This window comes from Neopelma chrysocephalum, unplaced genomic scaffold, assembly GCF_003984885.1.
Source record: "Neopelma chrysocephalum unplaced genomic scaffold, ASM398488v2 Primary Assembly neopelma1_78, whole genome shotgun sequence".
Taxonomy (NCBI): Eukaryota; Metazoa; Chordata; class Aves; order Passeriformes; family Pipridae; genus Neopelma; species Neopelma chrysocephalum.
The window spans coordinates 1827631-1840805 of NW_020897739.1; the positions used below are offsets into that span (position 1 = coordinate 1827631).

The window sequence follows — 13175 nt, forward strand, 5'->3', positions numbered from 1 at the left end:
AGCGCTTTCTGACTTGGATAAAAGACACTGTAGTAATAATACAAAGCATGATTTAAAATGACACTGCAACTTAAATGTCTTTCTTAAAGTGTTTCCAGTGCATTTATATTTCCCTTTATGAGAGTTAACAAACTATGAAATTTATTATCTGCTACGCTTGCACAAACATTTGAGCTCGAGGCAGAGAAGCGGTTGGAGTGAGTCTGTCAAGGTTCACGTTTCAGAGTTGAAAAGATGACTGTATTAGGGAAAGCACTATCCCCCTGTGATCCAGCTGGGCAAATCCAACTTGATACAAATGTCTACAAAGGCTAGTTCTGGCAAAGATTTGGGATTTAGCCAAGAGCACAAGAACAGTCATGAGTCACATGCAGCACACTTGAACAAATATGGCATGGTATCTTCTGTGAACACCAACACTTGTCACAGTAAGATTAATGGCTTAGTTAACCATTGCAACCACAGTCATGGACAGGACAAGGCTAACATGGTTCTACACATCTGCTTCTTCCTGGACATTTACATTTCCTAAAGAAATTAATTTTTTTCCACACAGAAGTTGCTTTCAGTTAACACAAGCAGCTTTGTATCCTAGGCTGATGTAAAATTTTAAAATAAAGTTTTGATCATACCAGACTGGACTTCATGAGTCAGCATTATTCTTCATACATTTTTTTTTTAAATTGTACCGAACAAATGTTTCTCTGTAATATTCTTGGGAAGTAATTTTTTTCATTTATGAAATAACCCTAGTTACTGCATCTCTCTAAACTATTTTCTCAGCAAGTCAGCAAGTCAAGAAAATCATTGTAGCGATACAGTTTCTTTATAGTGTTATGGTATTTGCATGAATCACAGGTCAGAGAAATACCACTTACCATCATTTATACAGTTACAAAATCCACACTGGTATCTTCTCCCACCTTCAATGAACTGCATGAAGGGACACATGTAAGCTTTGCACCGGTTGCATCGGATCGGTCCAGACTCCCCATGGTTGACAAGATAAAGGGGTGTCTATATGGAGAGGTACAGAGAGAGCAATGCAAACTTGAAACCAAATTGAGCTAGAAAGGGTTAAGTCAGATTTAACTCTTGTTGGAGATCACTGATTAAGAGATGATTCATCATTCAGCGTTCACCCAAAATGTGTGGTAGGGATCTCCCCAGGGGCTAAATTTACAAGTTCACAGGCCGAATATTCTGATATTTATCAGAAAAAGAGAAGGATTCAGACCAAAAGCCTACAAAGTTTTGAAACCATAGGAAGTTTAGGGCTCCAGGCTGATTTTTTTCCAGCAAAGGGTAATTTTTACAGCTCACTAAGAGAAGTCTGTTGGAGTCAGGTCTTTTTGCCTTCTCTGTCAGACTGAACATTTCCTGAAGAGATCTACTGCTGCTCATCTATTGCAAATGGGTATTTGCTAAGGAACCTGCTCATATTTTGTCCTAAATGCTGCCCCCCTGCTGCCATGTCACATGCTACACTCATGTTTAAATGATGTCAGGGGTACCAGTTGGAGCAGGAGATTTAGGAGAAATACTGATATTTATTGAAGGCAAATACATACAGCAAACAAGTCCAGCACCTCAAGCACTTGGCAGTTTAATTACACTGACCACGCTCGCTCAGAGCCTCTGCCAAAACGCACAGCTAATGGAAGACATTTTCCAGATGCCCCTTTCCCTAATAACTGCAGCAATTGAAAGATTAAGATTATTCTCAATGGTAGAAAAGTCAGACTTGAAGCCACTACAAAAATGGAAGTTTGCTCCATTATTTGTGAAATTCTATGTTTTTTATTTTTCTTTCCTTTTCTTACTCCTTTCAATCCCAACTAAAAATCTCTGAACATAAGCATAAGAAATGTCCAGAGTTTGGACACAGAACAGATCCCTAGAAGAAAAAAAGTGCTGACAATGCCTTTTAATGCTAAAACATCACATCAGCACTTTTTTAATTATTCTGTCTCTTCTTGAGGAATGGATATATTTAATCTATTACACACATTATCTTTTATTGGGGCAAGAGTCTTTGGACACCTAGAAAATCACTCCTGTCTTCTAGCATTAACTACTTATATAGATTCTATAGTTTGTTCATACTTTACAGGGACTATTTCACTCATTTATTTCTCCAAAGGGTTTAATGCATTTTGCCAAGGATTTTCTACATACGAGTGCATTTTTACTACATGGGTCCTAAGTGCTCCCTCCTGCTCCACTGAGATATTATTTTACTTTGTGTTCTTTCCTCTATGAAAATTGAGTTTGCCCCAAATTAACCCATAATGCCAGCTGGCAAACTCTCGGGGTCGTTTTTCAGACATGAAAGCCTTGGCTATAAACCCTGCTCATCAGCTACAATCGCTTAATAAGGTTTAAAAGTTCTGGGGTTTGTTCATTACTTGGCAATTTTCTGATTAGCATTCTGCTGTATTAGTTTAATGAGACCTGGATCTGGTTTGCAGTTAATATTATTATAGTATATGACCTGGTAGGGGAAAAAAACAAGACTAAACCAACTTCTGATATATTTATATACGTTGATTCAGTAATTTTAAACCTTAGTTTGATACATTTAATGTTATCCAAGAGCTAAGAAAAATTACCCCCAAATGTTTATATTTTGAAATACCACAATTATGACTTTTACAGAAAAAGCATGAACAAAAGCAATAAAAAAAGTTCAGAGCCCAGGTGTCTATATTCTTACACATACCTAATAAATTACCTTTTAAAGACAAAAAAAATAAGGGGAAAAAAATAAACCCACAAAGTAAACCAAGCAAAAATGTATGTGACAGAATTAAGGATTCTGTCTAACAAAGAAAAATTCTGCAAAAAAGCTCTATGTGTACCCTTACTGATTTATTAATTAATTAAATGGAATTTACAACTTAGTATTTTCTTCAAATAATGTAAATCATTACCTCAATAATGAACACATCAAAGGATAAAGCTATCTGTGATAATTTCAGAATAAGTACTGACCAAAAGGACCAAAAACCCACTTCTTGATGAAAACAACACAGTTGTGAAAGAAAACTTATTTCAAAAAAGGTGAAATCTTTCAGTGCATTTCACTGTAGAACCGGACAGTTTACCCCTCAAGAGAAAAGAATTTGTGCTTGGGTGTGTAAACTGCATTTCCAAACGTCAAAGTCATTTCTGTCAGGGTAAAATAACTTAAAAGAAAAAAAGGGTGGGTTTCTGTGGGAATGTACAAAGACAAGTAATACTTTACATGCATTAAAATGCAAAAAATCATGAATTTAAAGTAATGATACATAAAAGCAAAACAGTCAAAAAAGAGATGTAGCACTAAATAGGAAAGTGTTGTTTGTTGTGCTCCACTCTGTAGATGTCACTGTATACCCAAAGAAAAAGCAGAGGGATCTCTTTATGGTGCCACGGAAGTCAGTGGCAAACTCACGGGAGCAGGGGAATGAGAGAAAATTAAAAAATACCTTTTTTCATTTTGTTTTCAGTTGGTTTTGGTTTTTTAAGCAAATGCAATAGTCCTGGGGTTTTTCTACCTGTAAAGTATCAGCATTTTCTTTCCTCTCTTACATCTCTACCACTGATAAGTGAATCAAGTGAGATCTCTACCACAACTATTTGGACATTTGCCAGACTTGTGGACTTCTCTTCCCCCTCATCTCTTCACAAACCTTTGACCACCAAAGAAAGAACAGACATGGACCTCACAAAAAGGAACACTTGGGTATTGATTGTTGGCATTCCAGCACTATTAAGCGTAAATATTTCTCAAAACCAGTGACTAAACAAATACTTGCTAGGCTAAATCTGAACAGGGACACCAAAAGGGATTCCTGTTTTGTAAACTGGGAGAGTAGAGAGGTACAACGAGTCAGTTGTGCTGGGAGGCAGAACATTCATTTTAGGTTACAGCAAAGGAGGATTGGGCAGCAGAGATGGAAAATGCTGGAGACCTGCACAAACTTTTTCTTCCATGGAACCTCGAGGCCCCCCTGAAGTGCAAGTTCTGAAAGCTGATCTGATAAACCATAACTTAACCCCAAATAGAGCTGCTATAGCAGCAGTTTTATTTTGGAAATATTTCAGCAAGAACTTCTCTCAGAAGTCAGAACAGTATCACAAAGGAATAGATAGACTTTGATGGCACAGCTCCAAGATGAAACACATCCATAAAAATTTCCAAAGGGACTGTAACCTGCACTTCCAAGTCTGAGAAAGCTGAATTACTATTGCTTGCTATAAAAATGAAGTCCTGACACACTCCTGAGGGTTTCCTGTGATGCCTGCAAAGTATCACCAGGGCCACAGCTGGAAACTGTAAGTGTAGGAGTAAAGGACTGTGATGAAGCTCAAGAATCATCATGGCACATCTCTGGAAAGGCATTCTAAAGAGAAAAATCCTAAAAGAGAGATCCTCTGGAGAACAAGAAAGGCACATGCAAATACTGAAGAAAATGAGTCATTTATCACACAACAAAACAAACAGTTAGATCAGTGTCCCTACAGCACCTTTACTCATGCCCAGAAGAGGAACTTGCCAACAGCTCCATAAGCTTTGAAGAATATTACCACTGGAAAACATGGAGCATTACATGTTACATGAGACAAGTTGCTTTTTCAAATGCAAATTATATCAGAGGGAAACAACTCTGTTGTGTTTAGTACAGTAAAAAGATGAGGAAAAACTCCTCTGAATAATCAAAGAGAATTTTGAAATGTAACGCTGATGTTTTTGGAAAGAAACTAGGTCATGAACCGAAGTGTCTCTGTTTCCTAGCACTGTTGAAGGGGTTTGTTTTCTTTTATTCTATCATCATAGATTGCTTTCGAGAAAGATTAACCAGTCTACAAATAATCCCTTGGTTTTGACTTGCTTTACTGATTCGCATTAAAACGTCAAGAAAGCATTTCCTTTTGTGATATTCCCACTGTCTTTTATCAGGAGCCATTCCCTCCAAAGGCAGAAATTGTTTTGCCTATTCCTGGTTTTCAGATGTTGAACATGATCAGCCTCCTCAGCTGATGACTCGAGCCAATTTGGACTATCTCCTCTGGAAGGTTCACAGCAGGTTCAAGTATTTCCGTAACACAGTCCTTTTCCATCTATATTTCCCTGTTTGCTTGCAAGACTGCAGCATGGCTAAAGCATCAGCCACATGATGCAGGATCTCTTGGCTCTATCCTGGTTTTTACAGACCACATAAAAATGCAAAAAGCATGTTCAAATCTGCTTGCACAAAACCCCTCCAGACCAGGCTGAACACTGACCTGCACACACAGCACTGCAAAACATATCATGGCAGGACAGGGGAATTGCAAGTGGACACTGCACATGGGATATGATCCAGGGTGTAGTAAAATAAACAGAAAACTAGTTATTGATTTCAGTGGATCATACCTCAGACTATCCTTGAAATCCTCACTCAGCATTCCCTTTTTAAGAGGAATATCACGATTAATTGAATAGAGTTGGCAGTGTGAAGAGTGCAAATCCAAGCTACTCTATTCAATATGAGAAGGAGGATTTTTAAAAGTTTGAGGATGGGGGAAAATGCATGTAATAATGATAAAAATTTGATATAAAGAAATACCAAAATTAGCTAGTTCCTCAGAATTTCCATATCATATGGGTAACAGAAGGGGGTGGTGGTGCAAAAATGAAAAAAGTTCACTTTTTCCTTGAGAGAGGCACCGCAAGTTCTGCTGGTCATGATCCCAGAGCAGGAATACCAAGTGTTAACAAGTCAGAGCTCTCCAGCACCTCTCAGCTCTGTGGTGCTGACTGTTACTTGGATGTAGGACATGCTGTATCTCAAGTGAAGGTCAGCAGCCAGGATTAACTGGTGATATAAGCAGGAGCGTGAAATTGGATAATCAAGAAATGGTGCTGAACAACAGACTTCCAAACTGTTAGCACTTAAACAATCAGATCTCAGGCAAGACCTGCCTCAGCCAGTGTACATTCACCCCAGCAAGAGAGGAGCTGGTGCAGAGGGAAGGTCTCAGAGGCAGACCAAACTTCCCCAGGACAGCGCTGTCATTCTCACGTTGTCTCCTCCCCACCCCTGAGGGTGATAAGCACATGTTAAACCACAGGGGAGGACTGAGGTTCACGCCTGAACCGATCCACAGCTCCACTTCCCACATATCGGTGTCACAGATGTTCCAGCACTGCAGCCCTTGTCTGAGATTTTCAGGCAAGATTCTCACACTGGCTGCAAAACCATTGAAAAATAAGGCAGGCAAGTTTTAGAAAGCTTCCCTACAGAAACAGTAAGGAATAATTACCAGGGAGGTAGTCCAGGCTCCCCTGATCACAGGACTTTCACATTAAAATCAGAAGTTTGATTTTCAGTGGTTTGTTCTCCGTCTGGCTTGTTTTACAGAAGCAAACAGAACTCTAAAAGACACCTCATGCTGGCATCATTTATATTTTTTGCAAATCACTGGAGAGAACTCTAGAGGATCTTCAAAATAGCAGACTGATTTTGGGCACAAAATACTATTACTACTGACTTGATGACAGGCCCAGTCCCTTACTGTATCATCATATCAAGGTAAGTTTATCCTCTCATGAAGTTTTTAAGAATACTAAGAAAATGATAAACCTGACAGCACAGTTTAGAAGACAGGCACAGCCTGTACCATACAAAGATAATGGGCACATTGGGATATCCCCCCCATTCTGTTTTAGAAGGCCAAGCAGCACCTAATGCAAACAAAGCTGTGACCATTTCTAATATGCTCTAGGACATCCTTAGGACAGGCAATAAAGCAACACTTCAAAGAGCACTCATGGAATAGGCAGCTTGGGGTTTAGAGAAAAAATATTTAAGTTTATGTATAAATTCAAATGTAGCGTAGTGACCTCAGAAGCAACACTTCTCACAGATGAAATTCTAAATCAGAAGAACATTACCAATGTTATTCACAGCTTTTTAGCAAGAACAAAAACAAAACCCCACTTTGGATTGCAGGTCCATTCTCATCTGCTGGGGTTTTATCAACTCTAGAGATGAAATATATGTTTTTTTCCTTTTTATGCACACACATATATAGGTGGATAGACAGACGTGTGCACAAATACATAATATATAATATTTTTCATCGGAGAGAAAAGCAATCGCTGACTTAGGATCAATGCATGAAAGTCTAATGAGTGCAGGGTCTCCTTCTTCTCGAAAACCTAGAGCTTTTTCTCTTTTGAGGCATTACTGTGACTTTTTAAACTGTCTACTCATGTTTGCATTCCTGAGAACTTTCACAACAGCAACTGTCTTGCTCCTATTTTTGCACAGCTAAATATACTAAAAGAAAGAAACTTTAATTAGAAAAAAAAGCATAGAAACATTTAGGAGTGTTTTAATTGGAGATGGATAAAATAGTTCTGCTTATCTGTAGGCTTTCTTGGACACTATTTATTAGTAAACATGCCTCTAAGGCTAATTAATTTATTTCCACTGAAATCAGAAAGAACCGGGCATAGTTAAAGTGCCCTGCTGCATTCCCAAGCCAACTAGAGCCGATTGCCACAAGAGTACTTGGAAAGCACAAGGAGACCTTTTGTGATGTGAACAAAAAGCAGCACTGAATAACTTCACCTCTGTAGCACGGAGACCTGGGATGGGTTTAATGCCCTTTATAAAAGTCAAGTCCTTTTTACAATGACAGTTTTGAAGGTCAACAGAAAACTGTTACTTCACAAATACCACATCAGATAGGGATGTTCCTGCTCTGAGTCTCTCTTCCCTGAATACTTTTGCTGCTATGGTAGCTGGCATGCTTCAAGCAGACTCCAGAACCATCAACCATCCAGAATATTTGTATGCAAGTACCCTCCTCTCTTTTGTTCACACTGAGCTACAGCTGAATGTCCCAAGTAAGGGGCAGTGTGGAACTGAGTTATGAGGTGTGCTGCTTTGGCTGGGGCACAGTTAACCTTCTCATTGGGGCTGGAGTGGGGCTGTGTTTTAGATTTGTACTGAACACAGGGTTGATGATAAAGAGGTGCTTTTGTTATTTCTGGGCAGGGTTCACACAGAGCCAATGCCTTTTCTGCTTTCCATAGTGCCACGCTGGGGAGGAGACTGGGGTTGCCTGGGAGGCTGGGAGGAGACACAGCTGGGACAGGTGATCCCAACTGACCAAAGGGACATTCCAGACCATGTGACATCATGCTCAGGATATAAAGTAGGGGGCATTTGGAATGATGGCATTTGTGTTCCCCAGTCACACATGATGGGGCCCTGCACTCCTGGAGACGGCTGAACAGCTGCCAGCAGTGGGTACAGTGGGTACAACCTGAACACCATGGCAAGCAGCGAACTCATTCCTTGTTTTGATGACATTAATGGGTTTTGCTTTCCCTATTAAACTTTGTCTCAACCCACAAGTTTTCCAGCTGTCAGCCTTCTGATTCTCTCCCTGACCCCACTAGTGGGGGAGTGAGGGAGTGGCTATGTGGAGCTTGGCTGCTGCTGGGGTTACACCATGACCTGAGCTAAGGACACACAGATCCTCACTGCTCTGATCCTCACTCTAGGACCGAGGTCATCTATGACTTTACTCAGCAAGCATGGGCTGGTAACTGTACTGTAATAACACACTTTACATGGTGGCATCCAAAATACAACCTTGCAGTAATATGCATGGATAAGTAAAATACGTGTAAACTGAAAACACAGTAACAACTCCAGTTTAAAGAGCAAAACATAAACCTTTCCTCCTGAAGTCCTAAAGTCGCTCCTAAATAGGAGCATATTCTGACTGTGAAGTTTCCAAGGTAACTGAGTAACATCTCTGACAGCTTAAGGTTAGAGCTTGCACAGTCTTAAAATATTCAATTTGCTGCTGTTGCTACAGTCAGCTTTGGTCAGTGCCTAAGATGAGACAAACTCCATCTCAGGAGTGCAGCCTGGAGAGGACAACGCACACACAGAACGGCGAATGCCATTCAAGCAGCCATTTGCAGTTAGAGAGCAATAGGCAAAGTAATTTTGTGCTTGAGTGTCATCTTTATTGGCAAAACAAATTATCAATATTGTTGGTCAGCTAAGTGTATATAACTGTTACTTTTAATTTTTTACTTCTATATGTACTGTTGATTAGTCAGTTTTTTCTTCCGCCACAATTCCATAGGACAGTCACAGTATCCAACTTAGCACAAACCAATTACAACATCCTTATAAAGGCATTGCCCAGTCTAAATTTCAAATTTGTATACAATTAGTCAGGAACTTTGATTACAATATGAATAAGGTTTATATAAATGTCAGATTTTCAAGTCACTGTCCTCATCTCTTTCAGAATTACCATACCAACAGTGGTGCATGGACCAACATCCTGCACAAGTATTTTAGAGAGTACATTTTAAGACTATTTTTCAATGTACACTAAAACCAAAAAGGCAGAAAAAAGAAATCAGAAAATTTACTTCAATTAGGAAGAGCTCCGCTGTTAAAGCCACTGCTAAACCTGGCTCTGAATGTTCATTCTAGTTACAGAGAGTAGTTACAGCCCAACAGGGCAACAAAAATCTTTCTGCTTCATGATGAAGTCTTGGGAAGCAATCCAATTCCAAATTATTTACTACCAAATGCAGACTAGGACAGGCATAGTCCATAAAAAAAGCCTCATCTAATGCAGGATTTATGCACCTCTAAATTAGGCATTGTGAAACCAAGCTTACAGGCACTGATCTTCAGGGTGGTATAAGACTTTCTGGGTGAGCACCTGGAGATGCTTGAGAGTTCTGGGCTCTCCATCCAATGGATGACAATCTGGCACCCCAGGGGAGCTAAACAACACCCCCAGACATGAACCTGGCACCAGCTAGTGGAGAAATTAAAGTAAAATAGCATTGGCAGAGCAACAAGAGATTGTCAAATACCTGTCCTGCTCCGTACTCCAGGTAGACTCAGAGCTATGAGCCCAAAGCCTCACAGCTCTCTCCCAAATGAGGACACCAACAAGGACGCTTTGGAAGTTGTTTTATTTTAGTAACTGGAAGATGTGTGCTTAGGCTCACACTTACCACCGCGATATACAGCAACATGTGTGAAGGTGTGTCACATGCGCAGGGCTTCTACTCTCACCATGGACCAGCACAGAGGACCTTGACAGTGTGCCCCAAAGACATGGACAAAATCATTCTTTGCTGGATCTTGGACAATCCAGAGACCAGAATATGCAACACAATCAATACAGAGAGCAGGACAGACCTGTCACCAGTCACTCTTTCAGAAACTTCTCTTCAAAAAATTTCCTTAAAACTATCATCATTTGATAGTTTTAAAAAGTTTACTGGGAGTATGGACAGTTTTACTGTCTAACATGCAATCCCTGTCTAAACAGGCTCAGTGTGAAACTGCTGAGCTGTACATAAAACCAATTGCCTAACTTAGCTGCAGTGCCCAAAAGGAAGGAAGGCAGCTATGGGAAAAGAAACTTTGCAAAGAAATTCTGGGTGATCCCAGAGCTACAGACCAGCAAAGTCACCTCCACAGAAGGCAAATAGGCAGATACTGCAATGGAGGAGAATATAAAAAGGCACACAGATAAATAGGATATACAGAGGAAGAGCTGATGTGGTTCTTGTGAAGGGACGTCATGACAGAGATCTACTGAACTCTGTCAAGAGTTGGCCACCATGGCAATAAGCATGACCAAGTTGATATAATATAATCCTTTTGAAAAGTCTTTTGATAGAATCCCTCATCAAAAACCCTTAAATTAGCTAAGCTCTCCTGTTATACAGGATAATGGCCTCCTGTGAATAAGTAACCAAACAAAAGTCAGAAATCAAAGGGTAAAATTCAAATGATGGCTTTTTATGGTGGGTAGATGTTATCAGCAAGCACCTCAAGGATCTGTTCTCCAGTGTGAGTTTTTTAACACATTTCTAATAGAAAGGAGTCACCAGTAAAATGTTTAGTTGGAATCATTTCGTAAGCATTTCTCACTCTCCTTGAATCATAACTGCATATAACTGCTAATAAATGTGTGTGTCTACATAAACATGTGCTTCAAACTAAGGCTACAGCCTGCTCATCCTTCTCACTGGCTACAGAACAGGAACAGCAGAACCTCAGTCCCACTGAGCCCAAGGTGGATTGCAGGAGGTGGGGATTTCCCTAACTCTTCACATTTGTTTTATGTATGAATGCCTTAGTTAAAACCAAAGAAGGATATGGGGGGATCTAAAAGAAAATATATAACATTATAACAATGCATCACATGCTAGTTATTCACCTCAGTCAATTTTTAGCTGCTGCTAACCATGCAACTCTATCTAGGAAACCATACTATCACCCCTGTGAAAACCAGGGCTTTCCAAACAGCTCAGCTGCACTGCTCCTTATCAAAGTCCACTATTCTGAAAAGGTTCAATGGCTTTTAGCTCAGGAACAACAGCATTTCTGAGAAGTAGATAATGAACTGAAAAGTGAAATGTTAGATTACCATCAACAACTATTTCTAAAAAAATAGATTCAAATAAATAGGAAAGAGAACGATGACACAAAACTACTAAGGAGCAAAGAAGGCAGCAGTTAGATACTTAAATATTTCAAGCTAGAGATAATTATTTGGAGTTGTTTATATTTGATTTTACAACATGAAATACTCTTTTAACTAACTTTTTTTTAGCAAGTAGTATTAAATGTTAAATCAAGATCACATGGTTTATTCAGGCTCTGGAAACATTCATACATCTCCAAAACAAATTCATGTAGGGCTTGGTCTATGATGATAACTGTGAGAGCTGGTTTATTTTTATAGACTGTTGCTAAAGCACTGGTGGACTAAAAATAAGTTCTGTCAAACAATGATAGTGTATTCTCAATCTATAACAAACAAATACTTTCCATAGATCATCCAAATCAGGAGAGTGAAAATGGACTGTTATTGCTGAGAAATAATAAATAAGGACTTGGTAAAGATAAGATTCTGAAATGTCTAGTGCTGTCAAGACACTGGGTAGGGGAGGTAAGGCACGAATGTTTTAACAGCCTTTGTCTCCAATGATATATAGTGCATGGGTAATATTCACCAGTTTAGAATTTTCTAGATGGGCTCAGGTTTTTTGCAGCAAACTCTGCATGCCCTCCATGGATTTTGCCCCTCTAACTTCCAGCTTGAGGGATTTCCTGAATAAATCCCTTTCACTTTGTCTTCTGAAGCTCAGTGCCTACATGCCTAGTGCTGGTAGCTTACCTGTTCTTGGGATCTAAACACAACCCTACAACCATCGCTAATTAATGGTCACCACTTACGTCTTAAATTCACTCTCACATGTAATTAAACATTTCTGAATTAAAGCCTCATTTGTGACCTTTCCTTCAGTTAATATCAGAATTTTGACACTGGCTTTTCTATCACGTTTTCATTGTGCAGTGTTAGCAAGTTACGATTCTGCATCTTACCAGCATTAGAACTTTCTTACTCTTTCAACCACAACTTGTGGAGTTGACCTCTCCTCTCTTGATGTGAAGGTTGATACTGCAGCCTACTTGGACAGGTATATTTTTATGTCTTCCCTTGCATTCCCTTGTGTCCCCTCAACTTAAGAATCTCATTTTAAGAAATCCACCACACTTCTGGATGCTGTCACACTTCTCAGACACAATATTACTCCATCGGGTCTCAGCTGCTGGGAGAGTTTTTAGCAGGGTATAAAGCAACAGCATCTTCATCTTTTTGTCCCACTACATTTCTGAAATTTTGAATTTATTTTCTCTCTCAGCAGGGGCAAACCCTCCTTGTCTTGGGGTTCCCCCCAGAAACATTACACTTATTCACAACATGCAAGAGATCTTTCATTAAACATCCTCATCTAGCACCATGATGATTTTACCTGCTGTTCTTATTTTTTCCCAGAGATAATTTGTATCCCATTCTTTATTAAAAATGGAGATATCTGGTCTAAACCTCTTTGGATGTCCCTGTTAAAGCTTGTGTATCTCTCAGCTCCTGACAGTTTTTTCTCAAATTTTAGTTTAAAAAAAAAACTAAACCCAAATCACTTTGTATGCTAATATTCACACTTCACTTTTGGAGACAGGACACCAGCCTCTGTGTGCAGACATTCCACTTGGCTGATGTCCTAGTTACAGGGTGAAAAGAACCCACAGTGACTAAGGAGCTTAAATCTGCCTTTCAGACTTGCTGAAATC

General features: G+C 39.5%; 1 protein-coding gene across 3 annotated transcripts in view; it reads right to left on the reverse strand.

Annotated features, from left to right (window-relative positions):
• Positions 1-13175, reverse strand: part of SEC24D (SEC24 homolog D, COPII coat complex component) — a 49102-nt gene that overhangs the window by 19246 nt on the left and 16681 nt on the right. For all 3 annotated transcript variants that reach the window (XM_027689824.1, XM_027689825.1, XM_027689826.1), the window contains exon 9: positions 879-1017. In XM_027689824.1, coding sequence (XP_027545625.1) covers positions 879-1017 — 139 coding nt within the window. The remainder of the gene's footprint in view (positions 1-878; positions 1018-13175) is intronic.